The sequence below is a fragment of the Platalea leucorodia genome, assembly GCF_965183815.1.
Source record: "Platalea leucorodia genome assembly, chromosome: 4".
Taxonomy (NCBI): Eukaryota; Metazoa; Chordata; class Aves; order Pelecaniformes; family Threskiornithidae; genus Platalea; species Platalea leucorodia.
In genome coordinates, this window is record NC_138826.1 from 46,102,871 (window position 1) to 46,122,178 (window position 19,308).

General features: G+C 39.9%; 1 protein-coding gene across 1 annotated transcript in view; it reads right to left on the reverse strand.

Annotated features, from left to right (window-relative positions):
* Window positions 1–542: 542 nt before the first annotated feature.
* The window catches only part of ANO2 (anoctamin 2), a gene marked incomplete at its 3' end in the record, with an annotated part of 188,697 nt that continues 169,931 nt past the window's right edge, over window positions 543–19,308 (reverse strand). Inside the window, exons 19-23 of the mRNA XM_082309248.1 lie at window positions 12,628–12,780; window positions 12,473–12,525; window positions 10,363–10,544; window positions 2,382–2,487; window positions 543–824 (exon numbers count right to left, since the gene is read on the reverse strand). Of these exons, the coding sequence (XP_082165374.1) occupies window positions 543–824; window positions 2,382–2,487; window positions 10,363–10,544; window positions 12,473–12,525; window positions 12,628–12,780 (776 nt within the window). The remainder of the gene's footprint in view (window positions 825–2,381; window positions 2,488–10,362; window positions 10,545–12,472; window positions 12,526–12,627; window positions 12,781–19,308) is intronic.

Genomic DNA, 19,308 nt, shown 5'->3' on the forward strand with positions numbered 1-19,308 from the left:
GACAGCACCAAGTGGCAGTGTATGTTAGGAAGGCACAATGACTCCTTGAGACTCCACATGTTTATAAGCTATCTGCTGGCAGCTACAAGCTGTGAGACCATGCGTTGTGTGCCCTTTTCTGTGGTCGGTCAGATCTGCCAAAAGATAGATACTACAGCAGGAGTGTCCCTTCTACTCCCCGTGCCTCACAGGGCATCTGCAGAAAGAGGGACAGTTGGAGTCCTACCACTTAGACTGCACGAGCAAGGAGAATTCCTGCATGCCTACCCGACTCACATGCATCACCACAAGGACGAGCTACAGCCACAATATAACCCTTATCTCACACTGATAAAGTCTGAAAATGCTGCAGCCCAGATAAGGTATAAAATGTAATGTACACCTTTGCATATGGAGTTTCTAAGGAAGCAAAAGAAGCCTCCTTTTTGCTCTCTGTCTCTTCCTTGACTGTCTCTCCCTCCCTTGCTCCAGGTTCAGAATCATGTCACACAGTAAGCAGGTATTGCAGAGGTAAGCATAGTATGTTAACCTTCCTTAAGGAGTCACACTTCTGTGTGCTGTGAGCTAAAGGAGGCAAAGCTGCCTTTCTGACTTCGGTTAAACTGGCAGAAGCTGGCAGCCCGGATCCTTTCGCCTTTGGTCCCACTTTTGTGTTTCTGCTTGTCAGGTGCAATAAAGCTTTCAATGAGCTTCAGTTTTTCATGCTCTTCCTTCAGGAAGAAGTCAACAAGCACGCTCTTCTCCTTTTTAATCTGTTCACTGATGTCCTTGGGGATGTCAGGAATCATCCAGTCAACCAGAACACTGAGGAACATCACCAAGTTCTGCAAACACAACAACAGACATGAAGCAATTACGAAAAATCTAAAATACTCGCACTAGAGCAAAACCAAACCTTTGCTATAGCTATGAGGCAGGTGTCAAACACATTTTGCTGATGACATGTAGTATTAAGCAGTTGAGTAAGGCCTTAGATCAAGAAACAGCTCACTTTTGTGCACAACTTCCCCTCAGTGGAGCGGCTGAATTAAACACAGTTAGGTTTGAAATGGGAAAGGACTTCATCAAATGATTCATGGCCTAAGCAGCTAAAAGAGGATTATTCTTCACAGGCGTTCAAAGGTGCTCAGTTCTCAACATCAAATTCATTGAGACTGAGTTCAGAATCCATTACTGTAAGGGCAACATCAGTGAAAGCATCCTCCAACACAATCACACCCATGTGTTTCCAATATGGCCTGAGCAGACAGCAGACAACTTTCATGGTCGTTCTGTCCTCAAATCCTTCTGTCTGCTGACAAGCAGGATTTTTTTACACTACTGCAGCATGCAAGCCACAACCCTGAACCTCAAGTGTCAAGGTCATTACAGGTGATGCTCCTAACACAGAGGCAGGAAGCAGACTGGGCAAAAAGTTTTTCTTGTTTGTGAAATGTATAGATAAATTATGCTTTGGGGCTTATATTATCATGATAATGCTTTGAAAACTGCTATGTTGTGTAATACCTCAAAATGTGTGAGAATGTTTGCTGACAAGGCTACTAAGATGAACCCTCCATCCCCATCTGAGACAATGGAGCTAATTAACCAGGGAATGTACTCTGGCAGAACAACAGGCAGGCTATTTGAAGCCCAGCATAACCAGTTGGTTTTAAATGTTTTGCAGCCAGTGGTGGAAAATTACTGAAGACAGAGCAAAGAAGCAGAAGGCGGCAATATAAGCCAGGCAGGACTCACAGTCATGCTTAGGAATATTTGGCAGGTGAGGAGAAAAGACAGGCAGATTTCAATATGGTGGGCCCAGTTTCACTGTGGAGGGATCCCAGGTCACGGAGGAGAGCAGAAGGCCATTCGGAAGGCAAGCCATGATAGCAAATCCCTTGCCAATGAAATCTCCACGCTGGGGACAATTTACTCCATTTACTTGTAGAAAGTAGCAAAAGACCTTGGAGGATTTATTACCTCTGTTTATTTCTTGCTTTGGGTAAAGAACAGCATTTCACAAGCCTACATAGCATTTATGTGTTTTTTTCAAGTGGTGCCCCTGAGAGTATAAAAGCTGACAAGAGTCCACTTAACTGAAACGTTCAAGAGCCTGGAGTATTTTGGGGATCACTGCTAGTGCCAGGGGCTAATGTGGGCTGTGGGGCTTCCCTTTCATGAAGGGAGAGGAAATTTCCACTGCGGTGTGCCACAGTACTCCGAAGGGAGAACCTGAGCTGCAGCCCACTGACACCTCAGCAGGCTGGGTGCAAACACAGCAGGCTGGGTATTTGCAAACAGAAAAGCTCTATTGGACATGGGCTTCTTTGACACATGGATTTCAATCCATTTATTATAATATTTCTGTGAATGAAATTGCAGCAACTCAACAGACTTACCTGGAATAGAATAACAAAAGCCAAGCGAGCGGATAAGATCGCCCAGTACTGTTTAGAAAACTCATACTGATTTTGGGACCAAGGTGGTTCTCTGTAGTCTTTGAACCTGTCAATGGAGACAGCTCAGTTATCACACAGTTCCAGCAACTCCTCCTGCACCAATTGCTTTGATTAACATGATTTTCCAATAGCAAAACCTAAAGAGTCAAATCCTCCAGATGTTCCTACTTCAACCCTTATTACGAAATACAACTCCAGAATTAGAGCTGGACTATCTCCACTGAATTTGGCAAGCTTAGTCTGGTTTTTACAGTTGTAACCAAAATCAGAACATTGTTCTAACGTTGGAAATTTCCAGATTTTCCAGGATTTACAAATGCCTCCCTTTTTTTGTTAATGTTAAATTGATCTCAGCGTACAGGGAATAAAGTGTTGAAATTAAAGCACAGAGATAGTCCAAGGCATTTTCAGACTAAAGGAGACAGGCCTACATTCATCTCACCTAAACCTTGATTAATTTAGGGAATAATTCAGCCCACATAAAATCTGACTCACACTTTGGTGGTTCCTGTCTTTGCATTAACGACAGGGGGAGCCATGGGAAGGGCACTTCCTAAATTAACTGTCTAGCCTTAGACAGGATAAAACAGAGCCTTAGTGGTTTGGTGTAAAGACTAATGCTTTTAGTATTATCATCAATCATTTGGAAGTAAACAACAGGCTAATAAAAGTCACAGATGCTCCTAAATTGGAAAGTTTTGCAAATAGCAGGAAACACAGAAAGCAATAAGAAATACAGACAGGAAACACAATGAGAATAATCTGGGGAAATGGAAAATAATTAAAAATAAAACAATTGAAGGATCTTTAAAGGATAGAGTTTGAAAGAAAATGCAATGAAAATAGCCTGGAGCTTACAGTGGCCAGCAAGTTAGCACAAGTTTGAAATATGGCAGCAGGACAGTATGACTTGCGGATGTATAAACAAAAGGCATGATGGTGCGGGGGGGTATTAGCCCTTCTCCACCTTCCAGGTAAAGCCACACCTGGAATGCTGCATTCAGCCATTCAGCTGTGGGAATTTCAGAGGAAAAAAAGGAGAAAAAAAAAAGATAGCAACAAATTGAAGGCAGTTCAACAAAACAATCCAGGGGCTGAGGAGACTGACTCACCAGAAAAGATTAAAGAAGAGCACATGTATTGCTCCACTTCGGTAAGTAACAGCCACAATTGGACATGATAACCATGCACAAATTGTGCCCTTAGGACCGAAAAGGATAATTTAGTGCTGTTCACAGTGTTTGACTAGGAGTAATGGGATGAAATTAAGAAATGGAAAATCTGTTTTGAATACCACAAAACCCTTCCTGACAGTAAGATTCATTAGGCTGTGGAAAAGCCTCCATCGGGGGATAATGGAGAAGGTTCATATATAAAATCTGTCAGCTTCAGTTTGCAGGTGCGCTTACCAAAATTACCTTCGGGTTCTGTCCACATGGTTTTGCATGTTAAATTATACATTTACAACCCACACACCCCCTACATCCCATCCCGCCTCCCCCTCCTCCCCCCTGCAAGAAATTCAGTCTGAAATGCTGGATGTAATTCTATGCTGCACCTTCTGGAGACAAAAGACACAAGGTACAACCCATGATGGAGAGAGGGAGGAGGGAGAGGAGGAGAAAACAACTTTAAATTAGGGGCTGTATTAATTTATGGAAGCACTACCTGGGCTTATTAGACCCTGCATTATTTGTTTTTTTCAGCGGTGCATACACAGCAGCCGAGCTCTCCGTCCTGTCTTACATGGGATTCCTGTTTGGTCCTATGCTGTGCCTGCACTGTGAGATTCCCCCTCTAGTACCTTTCTGCACAATGTGGACTCCTATGTGTTTCTCAAATCTGTGTACGAGGGCTGCAGCAAGGGCCAGAATCAGTTCCCTTGAGTTTAATCTGCTTGAACATCAAAGCCAAGGAAAACCACTGAATGTGTTGTGGATTTTGCCTAGCACTATAAATCAATCCCAGTCTTGAAACGGAGCCCAGGTTCACCTGCAAGGGTCACCAACTGTGGTGGGTTTTCCATTTAATGTACTCTGAGCTTCACAAACTATGTAAGTGCTCCAGGACATCAGACCCCATGGAAATTTCTCCTGGCGCAGCTGGAAATCACACTGCTTATGATGCCTGAATCTACATTCAACGGAACACTAGAAAATGATTTATGGTGAAGGAAGATCCTGTCAGAGCTACAGACAAGGTAGCTGGGCCTCCTCCCCACCTCCCTTTTTAATTATTCTGTGGCCCATGGGATTTCAAGGTGCAATAACCCAGGCCTTTTCTAACCACTATATTCTACAGGTAGTCTCTTTTAAAAAAAGTCCATCTTTCCCCTCGCCTCTTCAATTCTTCATTCTTAAAAATTTGTTTCAGCAGGTATGCTAGGAAGAGCAAACAAATGTGGTCCTAAGACTATTGTGTTTAAAAAACAGTAAACACCTCTAATTCCACTGAAAAGGGACAAGAATATGAAGTAGTCAATGTGGTTTAAGAATACAGTGCAGAAAATTCTGAGGGGAAGAAAGAAAAATGCACACTGAGAGTAAAGATATGTTGGGGAAGTGAGGATGGATGGAGAGGACCAGGCCAGACTTAGCCAAAACTGAACTGCAGGCAGAGCTAAGAGAAATATGCAAGTATATTTAAAAAGTATATTGTGTGGTGAAAAAGAAAGACTGCTAGAAAAAAATCAAAATGTGTATGTAGGTGGAATTGTGAATCAGTCTCAATAAGCTGATCTGTTTAATTTCCTTTTCCAGCTGGTCTTTGACAAGAAACTGAAGAAAACATGACCAAATCACAAGAACTTTTCAGGGAAAAGCATTAGAATCCACCACTGATCATTGGGAATAGAGGAGAGGAATCCCAGGGCATTAAGAAAATTAATTCATTCAAAGGCACTTTATAAAGTTGCTGAATATTGGAGCAGACTTGTGTTAAGGGAAAAGTCCTTTTAATGACTCCCTATCTGCTGCTTTCTTCTTTTCAGTGTGATCAGCATGCTTTCATGTACTCCATTATCATACTAGATTATAAAGATTAAAAGGGCTAACCAAATAAAAATGTCACATAACTTAGCAAGGTTTGCTTTAATTTTCCTTCAGCAACACAAATGTCCTTTTGCTCTGAAAAAAATCATTACAACTAATGCTATGCATCAGAATGGCGTTACAGCAATGTTTATTTGGAAGCAGTGTCAAAGAGTTCACAACATTGCAGCAAATGCTGCTCAAAATATTTGAAGAATGTATCTGGATGTTTGGTGGGAGAGTTGTTTCTGGCTTGTTATGGTTATTTTTAAGATACCTTAATCTCTGGCAATGCCCGTAAGGAGCAAAATGCAGGCTTATTGTAACCACATTTATCTCCAGAGGTCAGAGAAATCTAAGAATAAGAGAGGTCAGCTTGTTCCCAACATATTTGCCAGAAACAGAAAAGCAGATTTTAGTTCCAGCTTAAGGGACAGTGTTTGTTGCTTGTCTCTTGGGACACAAGCTAGATACCCCATATTTTATCACAGTGATAGTTCTGTCCAAAGCTGTGATTTTGATAAGATTCAAATGAGGCGGGTGATAATGAGAAACAGTGAATGTGGATGCTGACATCTTTTCCTAATTGTTTCCTCATAACGGAACAGAAATGCTCTCGTAGTTTTTTCTCATTCAGACTAGTACATGGTCAAACATTTAGTATATGCTTCTTGTTTGCAATCAATTTTTTCTTTTTTTTTCTCAGTGGCACAGACTTGATATTATCAGGCAGGGACCACTTTTATACCTAGTGTGGATTGTTCGCTTCTCCCTGCATTTTGGTTCTGTTGAATCTATGCTCATCTGAGGAGTGCGTTTCATCACCGTTGTTAATGCACACGTTTCCAAATACACTGGCAGTCATAGACCATAAATAGAGGCCAGTGACTGAGACCAGGTAAAGAGTAACAACAAAGTGAAAATAGCAAAGTCACAGTGAAGCAGAAGATCCATATGGATCGAGATGGTTGTTGAAGGAAAACACAGGCTAATTTTAGGGTACAAATTAAAAAGTGCTAGGAACTGAGAGCAGGAAAGCATTTCACACACTTACAAGTCTATCAGAAAGTACGGAGATGCTGCGTACTCTCACACATAACATTATACTAAGAAATAACTCCTAGCAACATACTGAAACGGGGAATAGCAGAGCTCACATGGAACAACATTTTGAGAAAAGGAAGAGGACAGGCCCCACGACTGAGGTGCTGTACCCTGTCTGCCACAAACAAAGTAGCAGGTAGAGCACAGGATGCAGCTTTAAGCACTGAAGAGCTATTTTTTCCTTTCTCTCTAACCTCAACTCTCATCTGACTGCCTCCCAAGAGGCAGCAGAGATTCCTTTAACAAAGTTCCTGACACTGGGACATGGCTGTGCTGAGTTATATTCTCTCTCTTTACCTGCTTAAAAGTTAGGAGTCCTATCTGTGCACTCATCTAGCCTCTGTTGTAGTCAAGGTAAGAAGGTAGGTACATCCCAAAGGCAATCCCAAGAGCAGTGCCTGAGTTAGAGGGCCTGATTTCTCTCTGCATTTACTCTGCTTCCAGTGAAGGAACTGAGATGTATAATTTTTGTGGGTTATAGTTGGGTGAGATAAATACTCTGCTTAAAATCAGTGGGATCCTAAGTATGATTAAAGTTTGCTTGGACAGCAGCAGGAGATAAACATGCACAAACTACTTTGAATAATGCTAACTTTAAGACTTCTTTCTTGAAAATGATTACATTATGATATTTAATATATTCTCTAAGATAAGTATTTATTTTGTAGGCCTCATTGAAGAACTTCCATCTACCCCTTCTCAAGCTATTTGAGCAAAACGTCTTATTCCCTAATAAAATTAGAATGGAAAAAAAAAACCTGATTTCGTGGGAGATAGATAGGTATGTAGTCTACATTTAGAAATGTGCAGTCATTTAGAAGCAAGGGGAGGTTTTTGGCTACTTAAGGAACCTGAAGTGAAAAGAAGTGAATTGTTCTGAAGGGCAATATACAGCACCTGTTAGAAGCATAATTACAAAGTTAATTTCTGTCTTTGCTTTTAAGTGGCTGCTTGTTTCTAAATTAATTTGTTTTAGAGGGGTAAAATCAGGAAATATTTAAAATTAATTGAATTTTGTGGGTTTTTTTTTAAATCAAAATGTTTGATTTATTTGAAATATTTTCTCTCCTCAACTTTAATGTGAAGACAAAGATTTTGGTAGCACAAAAATGTGCATCCTAACTAGCTTTAGTTACAAGCCTTCTATGTCACACTGAGAGCTGCTCTTGCAGATGTATAGAAGAGACTAATGGTCATAACTTAAGGGTAACCCTATAAAAAATTTCCAGTTGCCTTAGCTATCTCTATCTACTCTGTAAATACAATTTCTTTAAGAAACTCTGAATGTCAGATATGCAGTAATGTAGGGATCATTGCAACTAATAATGAAGAAATCTATCTGTATTTTGAATAGAGATTTATCACGGACAACAAGAAGAAAGAATTCTGAAGGTCTAACCAAAAAACACTACATGATATTTACAATATCTGCAATACTAGCAGTATTTTCTGCCAGTAAAAGTACTAAATAAACCAGTATTGCAAGAAAAGGCCAATCTGATGCTAGATGGTATGTGAATGTCACCTATAAGATTTGTCTCATCATTCTGCTCTGCTTGATAACTGATTTTGTTCCCTTGCTTTGACACTGATGCTGAGAGAATATGGTGATATATTTCAAGAATCTCACCTTTGACACCTTAGCCAAAATTTGATCTCAGTGTAAAACCACACAACAAAAGCATGAGAGCGAAGACCTGAGTTTCTCCTGGAGAAATTGAGGCGTTATGGCCTAGACAAGTGGTCTGTGCAGTGGGTGAGGAATTGGCTGGCGGGCCGTACCCAAAGGGTGGTGGTGAATAGCTCTTTTTCAAACTGGCAACCCGTAACAAGTGGGGTCCCCCAGCGATCGATATTGGGCCCAACACTATTCAATATCTTCATAAGTGATCTCAGTAACGGGATCAAGTGTAGCCTGATGAAGTTTGCAGATGACACCAAACTGAGTGGGGAAGTAGACGCTCTGGAAGGGAGAGCCACCCTGCAGGAAGATCTGGGTCGGCTGAAAGAGTGGGCTAACATGAACCTTATGAAGTTTAACAAGGACAAGTGTAAGGTCTTGCACCTGGGAAAACATAATCCAGGAGTGCAGCTCAGACTGAGATCCACCTGGCTGGAGAGCAGCTCCGTGGAAAGGGGCCTGGGCGTCCTGGTGGACAGGAAGCTCAATATGAGCTAACAATGTGCTGCTGCGGCCAAGAAGGCCAATAGGATGCTGGGTTGCATCAAAAAGGGCATCACCAGCAGAGATAAAGAAGTCATTTTCCCTCTCTACTCTGCGCTCGTCAGGCCACACCTGGAATACTGTGCACAGTTCTCGTTCCCGTTATACAAAAAAGATGTGGACAGGCTGGAGGTGGTCCAGAGAAGGGCCACCAAGATGATCAAGGGTCTGGGAAGCCTGACAGATGAGGGTAGGCTGAGAGAGCTGGGTTTGTTCAGCCTTGAGAAAAGGAGGCTTAGAGGTGATCTCATCACCATGTACCAGTACTTAAAGGGGAGCTACAAAGAAGATGGAGACTCCCTTTTTACAAGGAGTCACATGGTGAGGACAAGGGTACAAGTTACTCCCAGGGAGATTCTGATTGGGCACGAGAGGTAAATTTTTCACAATGAGAACAGTCAATCATTGGAATAATCTCCCCAGGGAAGTGGTTGACTCCACTATGCTGAACATGTTTAAGACTCAGCTGGACATGGTGCTGGGCCATTCTTGCCTAAATTGTGCTAGAAAGGTTGGACCAGATGATCTTTGAGGTCCCTTCCAACCTGGTATTCTATGATTCTATGATTTTGTGATTCTATGAGTTTGAGAAAGGAGACTGAGAAAGACAGAGGTGAAACTAGTTTTAGAACCAGGACAGGTTCAGAAGGCAACTATCAGGAGTACTAGATTCAAAAACCTTGCCACGCATCAGAAAAAGACAGTGAACTTATGCAAATATATTATGCATCAAAACAAGACAGACCTGTGTGTAGTAAAAAACATATAGATGAAGGCTCTCCTTCCAAAGAAAATGGAAGAGCAAGTTTTGTGATGATTTCTTGCCGTTGCAGAGGCTAAGCACAGTGTGATTTCAAGGGAGTCCAAAAGGAAGTTGAGGCAGACTGTTGAATATAGCGCTGACCCGAGTAGCTCAGTTTTGAACAGCCTTGGGTGGTACTGCCTTAAAACAGCTCTTTGAATTTCTGCATATTTTTATAAAAAAGCAAGGTTACTTTGAGAGCCCTGGAACCATGTTAGTGATTTCTCAAGTAAACTGGAACTACTTTATAGGTATCTGCACTACAGAGCAGTGGACTAGACATTCTGGACATATTTTAAAGGAAGTTGAGCCTTGTTTCCCCAGTCTGAAAAGATGGATCTGAAATATAAGACATGTAGATGGGGAACAGTGCAGGTTTTAAAAATGGGCAGAATGTACTGAAAACTCAGATCTCATCAAGTAAACACTGAACTTAATAAAGGAAAAGAAAGCCTGGTTCTAATTAGTGAGTATCCATTTAAAAAACTCACAGTTTTTAATGAAAGTTGTGTTTTTCAATAAAGAAAGAATTTTTTTTTATTTGAGTAAGTCTGCCTAAATTGTTTATTTTGCCTTTTAATGCACTGGAAAAAACCCTTCTAAGAACCTTCTAACATAGTGAGAATACTGTAAAAGCTGTACTCTTAAAACCACCTTTTTAAAGGCACAAATATTATCAGTTCCCACTTGGAAAAATTTTGCCTGACAAAAGACCCAAAGAAATTACTTTGACTATGCAAACTGACATTAGAAGTATTTTACCTGCAGAATAAAACATCCTGTGCAAATGGGGAGTTTTCTGGCTGTGTTCCAGCCTTGAGATGACTGACATTGAAGTATGAGAGCGTGTGATTGATGAAGCCATGCATGGTTCCATTTTGACTGTATGCATATTGATACATAAGGCGTGGAATGAAATCAGATGTGACAGCAATTACAAAAGCCTGAGAGACAAAACAAAACCAACCAAACAGCAGCATCGTGAATCTATGTCTAACATGTTTCGAGTTAAGTTAATTCAGGTGATAATTTTCACATTCAAGTAAGTTTAGAGTGGTGATGAAGTGAGAGTTAAATGGCCAGACCTGGTACGGAACATATACCTATATAAATGCACAGCAACCTACTCTGTCTCTAGGGGAAGATTGTAGTTAGGGAAGTGGAGTATTTCTTAGAGCATAGAGTAGCAAAAGCAATTAACATACTGTACATTTCTCCAACTCTTTCCATCCATGGAGCCATTAGGAGATTTATCACTAGTTTTAAAAAACTACAACAAGATACAATAGGTAGCTGGTGTAATCTGGAGTATAATTTGGTGTAGTTACACAGTGTTATCTGAGATAAACCAGTTGAGTGTAAGGTAGTCATCGTCCATTTTCCCCTCTGCATCAGGATTTACACATCTGACACTGGTGGATCTCATGCTGGTATAAAACAGATATAATTGTGAAGTGAATCAGACACAGAAGTATCTAGATCATGTCAATAAGAATTCATTAGATTCATTTAAAACTACATTTTGCTAAATAGTTCTTCTGCATCAGTGTTATACAGATGGAGAAGTAGAACTGGACATTCAGGATTTTTTAAAATTGGGTATGCACATATTTCCATTTCTGTCAACAAAACGTAGCTAACATATTTTAATGGAATCCCCAGGAAATAAAAATGTTCAGAGTTTGCTTGACACAGAAAATAACCCAGCATCATAAATCTGCAAAGTGTATTCAGATAAAACTGAGAGGCTGCAGAGTTTTGCTCATCCAGCACAGATCGCTGCTGGAAATCTGAAATCTATGACAAACAGCAAAATTATAGGTATGTGCAGGGCTGCACAGATTTCGTACCTTAAATCCTGGAAACTGCCGAGCCATAAGTGAGCAGTGCTCCACCCAAGTCAAACAACACTGCTTCTCTGGAGGCATTATAGTTCTCCCAGTTGTAATGAGAGCTTACATACTACTACAGAGTGCTGTTGTGCTGGAAGCTATTGTACTAGATAAATTGCGTAACACCTCTGCACACGTTTCCCCTTCAGTATCGACAATCATCTGCCTTTCTATAGTGCTTTGATACGTTTGATGTTTTACGGTTGGACTCGATGATCTTAGAGGTCTTTGCCAATCTAAATGATTCTATGATTCTATGATCTGTGGGTCAAAACCCCACTAGATAGTATTATGATTAAACTCCTAGGGCATGAGTCTTTTATCTTAAAGCATATACAGGAAAATTTTACTTAAGGAATACATGTAGAACAATAAACATAATATATCTGTATACCAGACACACATTATGTTCATGCAGTCATTCTTGCTCATGAAAGAATGTATTTTTCCATTAGGATTTTGTAGCTTGGGTAGTGTGCAACCCAACTCTTTCTTTGGGAGAAATTATGTTTAGGGATATAAGTGTATAACCATAAGTGTATATATCAGAATAAATGCTAATGCTATCTAACTAAGGACGTTCTGCTCCTAGAATCTAGGATGTTATATTCACATCCTTTTCATTCATACCAACAGTTATACTAGCAGAGTAACAGAAAAAGGCATGGGTATGAATGAGAAGTAGATCTTTGTCAATTATTTGGGGTGTTGCCTGCTTACATCCCCTTCATTGTTTGTTCTTATACGAATTAGTCTTCCTGTCCTACATGACACAAAGACAGAGAGAATGAGACGAGTGAATAGTTATCTCATTTGTAATTAAATCATGTTCTACACTTCCGCAAGAATGAACTGGATAATTTAGATTTTATTGTATTTTATAACAATTGAGAAAATTAGACTTCACTTTTAAATTGTGTTGGAGGGACAATATAAGCTTCCAAGATCATGGTTAGAAACTGGTGTAACCAAATACTTACATTAATGATAACTGAAAGCTTTCCAATACCACTCAAAATGTTATACCAAATTCCTGTAAGTGAAAAACAGAATTTATTAATGAATTTACTATCATTTTTCTTCTTCTTTATTGAATTTTTGGTTATCTTCACTGTAATGTTTTTTCATTACTTACCTATGTCTTTTGCTCTTACTGTGTCTGGCCTCCTCAGTTCAGTAACAAACTTTTTTGCATCAAGCCGGACTTCTATAATGTTGTTCAGAAGAGCAAAGAGAGGTGCCAGAGGGAAGGAGGCAACAAAGAGAGTGACAAAGCCAAACTGGATAACTGGAAGAGAAATATGTAATGTTTTTTGATATCTTCTGAAGGGAGCTGGTAAATGCAGCTGACAGCAAATCGTTGATGAGCTTTGTGGGTTACAAAACCCATAAAACTCTGCTTCAAAATTTGGTCCCAGTAATAAATATCACTAAGCAAGGCTATGAAAGAGAGAAAGGTTTGTGAATGCTTTATGAATGTTTCTAATAATGCTTCTAGTCTCTAGCACAAGCACAAGCCAAAGTAAATAATAAATTTAATAAAGGACAAAGGGTTTGGGGTGTGTTCTTCTGCATTTATACATAATTAACTGATTAAGACCATGCTGTTCTTCCCTGTCCTTTTGCCTGAAAGAAAAATGATACACAAGCAAGCAAGAGGAGAAAATCTACAAGGTGTCACTGTTTCTTCCAAGCTTCCTTTGGAAAACTCAGTGGAAATCTGTCAAGAGCAGGAACAGAATAAGTATCTTTATGGATGCACGAGCCTGTGGTGTTTTATAGCATTTTCATCCCTCCTTATGTCATTGATACCCTCCAAAGTTAGAAATCCTTCTCTTCAAGTCCCAGCAAAGGAGAATGCTATTGTCAATTTTTTTTACTGGATTTGCAATTTGGGTAGTTTGGCAGAAAGAAAGCACAAGTCCACTGGTCCTAAAGAACAAGTAGTATTGCAATGAAGCACAGGCCTCCTGAGTTCTCCATGCTTGCTAGAACAGATACATGACTAATAAGCCTGGCTTTTCCCACAGGGAAAAAAAAAACAACCAACCAACCAACCAACCAAAGAAAGCCCTCTCACTTTGAAGTGGACAGCACATTTTGTATCACCTTTTTCCCAGTACTAGACTACTAGCACTGCAGAGTTCAGCTCAGCACCCATAGTATAATGATATAAACAAAAAGACCACATTGTTTTCTGAGTGAATTATGCCTCTTTTCTAGGGCATAGAATGACCTGTCTTCATGCAAACAAATTATCTTCTAAGCAGCTAAGGAACCAATGTCACCCTGCAAAAGCACAATGCTGACACAACTGTGTTCTTCTGACAACTCTCAGTGCTCTATAGATGCTTGGAATAATGTAGTAGAAAACCAGGTCTCTCCAAGCAGGTTTCTTCATTTTTTGGGTGGACAGAGTATTCTTAATTCCTGGTTCTTTCAGTGGCACTTCAGAATCTACGTCATCTGGGTAAATCTCATTTGGGTACAATTAGAGTCTGAAAAGGGCTGACTTTTTTGTTTTTTTTTTTTTTTTTTTTTTCTCCAAGGTGCTGAGGAATTAACAAATTGCCTAAAAGGCTGTGTCTTCCATGGAAAGCAGGAGGCATCAGTGGTGAATGTTACTTGTGAGACTGGTTCATTTCCTTCTAAAAATGCTACATTATTTTAAAGTAATACTTCAGGGAAGTGAGAGAGGTTTATTACCCCAGAAAACTAATGAGGAGTAGAAGAAGAGGAAAGAGACCAAAAAGCATGCTGCCCAAATGCAAAGGCAGTAATCCCAATAAGATTAAACTAATAAATCTAACTTTGACTTACACTTCAGAATTAAATAAATAGTAGTATAGAAAAAGGGTTGGTGTGTATGAGGCCCTATTTATTGTGGCTTCTTTTTTGGCAAATCCCTGTATAAGTTCTCTCTCCACTATGGGAGGAATCTGTTGCACTTTTTGTGAAAATCAGGGGTCTATATAGCACAACTGTTTACTTTAAAATCATTTCCTTAAGCACGGTTGTCACAGCTTACAACTAACTGATAAAACAGCTTTCTCCAGGATCTTCTCTTGCATGCATCTTTTTTTATGTGCAGATTGAAAGTCTGCTGACTGATATTCCTGCTTTTCTCTTCTCAGTGGCAATATATTTGCACACTAAAGCATTAGCTCTGCATTATATAAAAGGCCTTTTGATTTTCTTTCTCATTGTTTTGCTTTGAGATAAAGAGTATATCCTAACATGCACTAAGATGGAGCTTTCTCAAAGCATACACACATCCTATCCTTGAAATCATACTTTCCTGAATATTTTACATTCAGAGTCAGGAAAAGGAATTAACAAGGAAATAAAAACAGATGTTAGAGTGATGTCCCAAAAAACTGTGAAATGCTTGGAAAAATACATAGCGCAAAAATATGCCTTATTTGGTTTTAAGTTAATTTAGCAGGAATAGAGCTGGGAGGATTCTGTTAAAAAAAAAAAAATATATATATATATTTGCAATGCTTTAAGTATAAACCACACATGCATTTGCTTTGATGTTGTTTGCAGTTCCTTTTATTCATTGCCTGGCAAAATGCAGTTTAATTTTTTTTCAAGTTCATGAAAGAATGTTCAAGATATGCAAAGGACTTCTGAACAATTGTGTAAATATGTCTTCATAGAAAACTCTACGCCAGAAATGTTTGTGTGGCCATCTTGAAATCTCTTCAGTCTTCTAGCCTCTTTTTTATGAAAGCGTGAATGATGCAAAACGCAGGCAAAAAAAACCAAAACCAAGCACACCATAATTTAGATGGTCTTGTGTAGTAAACTAGCAAACAATCATTCAAAACAAGCAGTCTGTGAACAAACTCAGCAATTTAAAGGTACTTGTTTAGTTCAGTCAGTGTTTGTAGAAACATCTATGTCAGCATGTACTAAAAAGAGAAGAATCTCCGCAGTACAGTTCATGTCCCAGAAGCAATCTAGTCGCAGGATTCTGGCGTTCTGTGGATGCCTGTCCAGTCACAGTGGAAACATTAACGATACTTTTAGAGCACTCGCAAAGACTGTTCCATCAAGGACAGCTGATGCTGAGACATCCTATTTTTGGCTGGAGGACTTGATGGCAACCCTGGAATACCCTTTTTACATTCACACTTAGCCACAAGGTCTCCATATAAAGCTCTTCTAGCGTTCACGTACGACTCTATGATCCCACATAGGAGCCCTACCTGACTTGGGTGATTATTCTCCTGTGCTTTGAGGCAAAAGGCTAGAGACCTGTGCCAGGAGTTGGACCTCTGAACATCCAGCTTCTTTCATAGCTTTCCTACTTGCCTGGTAGGCCAGCCTGGAGACAACAGAGATGAACATCACCCAGCCTCATGGCACAAGCTAGTGAATAAAATGATTGAAGGTTGTGTATGAGGGAAAGTCAAGGACATGGGAAATAATGCCTTCTCCTGGGGCATCAAAGCAGGAGACTAGATGTGCTGTCAGTGACAGAAACTCTATTTCTGACAAGCGAAAAGACCCAAACCATATATGATTGGTGCCCAGGACAAGTCATCTTTACTGTCTGACTTACGCAGGAAAGAGGCAAAGGCCTCAGAGCCAGCCCATGAGGTTCTCAACACCTGATGCCACACCTGCAACATCTCATCCTGGTTTAGGCTGGCTGGGTCCTGACACAAAAACTATAAGAGACAAACAGCATCAAAAGAAGTCTCTCAGGCCACAGCACTTCTCAGAAGACAACTTTTCACAGAAGCAGTTCCTCTGTGCACAGGGCCTGAGCAGAACCCAACCCCAACAAAGAAAGACTGAGCACATGCTGTCCCTCTAACTCAGGCCTTCAAATTACGATTAAGAGCACAAATGAAGGCTTTTAAATTACGGATCTGGAGAGTGCTGGCTAGTATTCTTGTGTAAGTGATACAGAATCAGTCCACAGCATAAAACCTTCCACAGTGAATATCACTCAGGTTCTACCAGATTTACACATTAACTAGTGTGAGTAACCCTAGTATCTTTTACATCAAAATCTAACCTAAGAGAAGGTAATTGTTTATGATTCCATTGCTTTTTTTCTTACTTCTGTATCAATAATATCTGTCATAGGATCATGTGTTACTGGAAGTAAACAATGGAAGAGTCACTCCTGTGCTAAGCAACTTTCCAAGTCCTCTAAGAAGAAACTTTTCAATATACAGCCAAACCTGGCTGAGAAACAAGGGAAAAGGTATAACTTACTACTCTTTGGTAATAAATGTATGCAACAAGCCTACACAGAACAGGCTGAGTTGGTATTTTCAAATCTATCCTCATTATAGGGATTATAGAAAAATGCAGGTTTCTCTTCAATGATTCCTTTTTTTTTTTTCTTTTGTTGCCTCACACATTGCCTTTTTGATGGCTTTTCCTGCTTTAGGGGAAATTCTTCCAGACCTCTAAGATCAATCCTTACGGTAGTCGGTAGCTACAGACGTTGGATCTGATCATTTTCTTCTTTAAATTCAAAAGGGACTTTTGCCATTGATTTTTAACAGAAGTTGGATGATGAAACTCTTTATTATTATTTCTCTTTGAGAAAAAATGTTTTCAATTAATTGCCACATGAACTTTGGACTCTTAGAGGAACTAGACTGGAGAAGGGAAGACCGAATGAAATAAGAACCTGAAAGTCATTGCTGATGTCAGTTTCTTCTCAAGAAAACAGTAGTGGTATAAATTTCACACATTCACACACATCATTTAGCTGGTTTTGGAGCCGATTTCATGAAGTTTGTTTCATTAGCAATGTTTATTGCTACTTTAAATATCTATTTCTTGCCAACTCCTATCACTGCAGACTAGTTACACATGTTGCAAACTTGCTACCAGCTGGATGAGGAAATTGCTATACATGCTACCTACTATGGGATATGGGAATGGATGTGGTCTGGTATATTGGGCTGGGTCAAAAGTCATTGCACAGTTTTAGAAACAGAAAGTACAAATGACAAATTTGACACATGTTAACAATGACAATTTATATTTCAGGATTCCTTGAGCAACATTTTCTGACCACTCAGAAACATTAAGAGTGTGTCTGCTTAAGAGTGTCTGCTAAGAAATACAAATATATATCAGTTAATAAATACCAAAACAAAGAGTTATCAGAAATTTCACTGCTGCAAATCAAAACTATGTGCGGACATGCTATTGACTGACAAGGCCTGTTCAAGAAAGAAGTTTAGCACAGTCTGTTGACTGAAATCAGATTCAGTTCAGCTCACTGAAGAAGTAACCCACAAAAGCTTTCCCTGAAGGAAAACTTAGAGTTTATTTGCCATGGTGAAGTGTTGGCCTCCCCCTCCCACACTACTGGTATCTGTAAAATGCCACTGAAGTCAATGGAAGTCTGTCTGACTTGGGTTTTACCCTCTTATGTTTTCTTTTTTTTTTTTTTTTTTTTGATTTATACATGGCTTTTGCCTTAAGACTAAATGCCTTGGTCTTGATGCTTGCTCTATGTTACATCAAAGTCATGAACTAAATGCTTGCTCTATGTTACATCAAAGTCATGTACTTGATTTTGCTGGAGCTGCTCCTAGTTAGATGTTTCACTTTCATAACTAATAATGGTTGAAATACAACCTTGTGCAAGAGTCAGAATCCATGAAACCATCATTCCTACCACTGGCTGCCCTGAATTTGCTCCAGTGTCTTGCTTCCATGCTGCAGCTGCCAACTCTCTGTCAATCATTCAGAACTACTGTAGCACAATTATTCAAGAAATCTTGCATGACAGTTTATGAATAGGAGATTTTATCTAATAAAATTTTGCCTCATATTTCCCAGCTCTGTCCTAGCTACTTATTTCATTATCTTTTTAAAGCCTTGGTTGAGAAAATCCTTGAGTGTTTATTTAGGGCCAGGAAACATCCTAGTGTCACACATTGTTAGCTCAAAGCCTCAATGTATCATCTTCCCCATCTAAAAAGGCAAAACGGCAAGTACTTCTCTAGGTATGTCTTCCCGGGGCAGAGAGAGCTTTCAGCAAATTCATGGGTTTGTGAGTGGGCAGGAGGGATGTGAGGCCAACAGGCCAGCAGAGTGTATCATTTCCCCTTCCTGTGACATCTAGTCCAAATGTTGAGAAAGCTTCCTACAGCCTCTCATTTACAAGGCTTCAGGCTTCCTGGTATAATAAATCAGAATAAAAGGAAATCCCAGCAGCTTTAAAATGGGCATTCCAAAATCGAAGTGGGATAGTTATCACCAAAAACTCCTATATCTGTGGCATATCATACTGCAAAACGCATCCTTACATCACTCCGAACACTATCCCTCAGATAAGTGGTGCCTCACCAGGGCTAATCTGCTTCAGAAGGGAATGCAAAGAGAATATATGATTTGCCACAGGAGGAATGGGCCAGACTCCAGGTTTCCTTCAGGAAAGGCACATGCCAACCCTTTTGATAGAAATTAGTAGAAGAAACTCTATATGGGTAAAAAAGGCAAGGACAGCCTGTGATTAGGGTACAGCCTAGCAAATGGCAGACCTGGAGTTGAGAGTCTCAGCTTGGTCAGAGGCTTTCTGTGTAGTCTTAAAGGTGTCATCCACTCGTAAAAGTAGGAGCATCCTGGCAGAACAAACCTGAATGTAGTGAATATTCACACATGGGTACATAATCTCTCCATGCCTGTCTCTGCATGAAACCCCATCATCATCTGGATGGGAGAACCCAAAGGCTACAGTAAACCCAGTCTACAGTTTTTTATTCAGATGCTTCATTCCTGGTTGAGCCAATAGCCACTGATACCAGTGGGATCTTGCCTGAGTAAATCA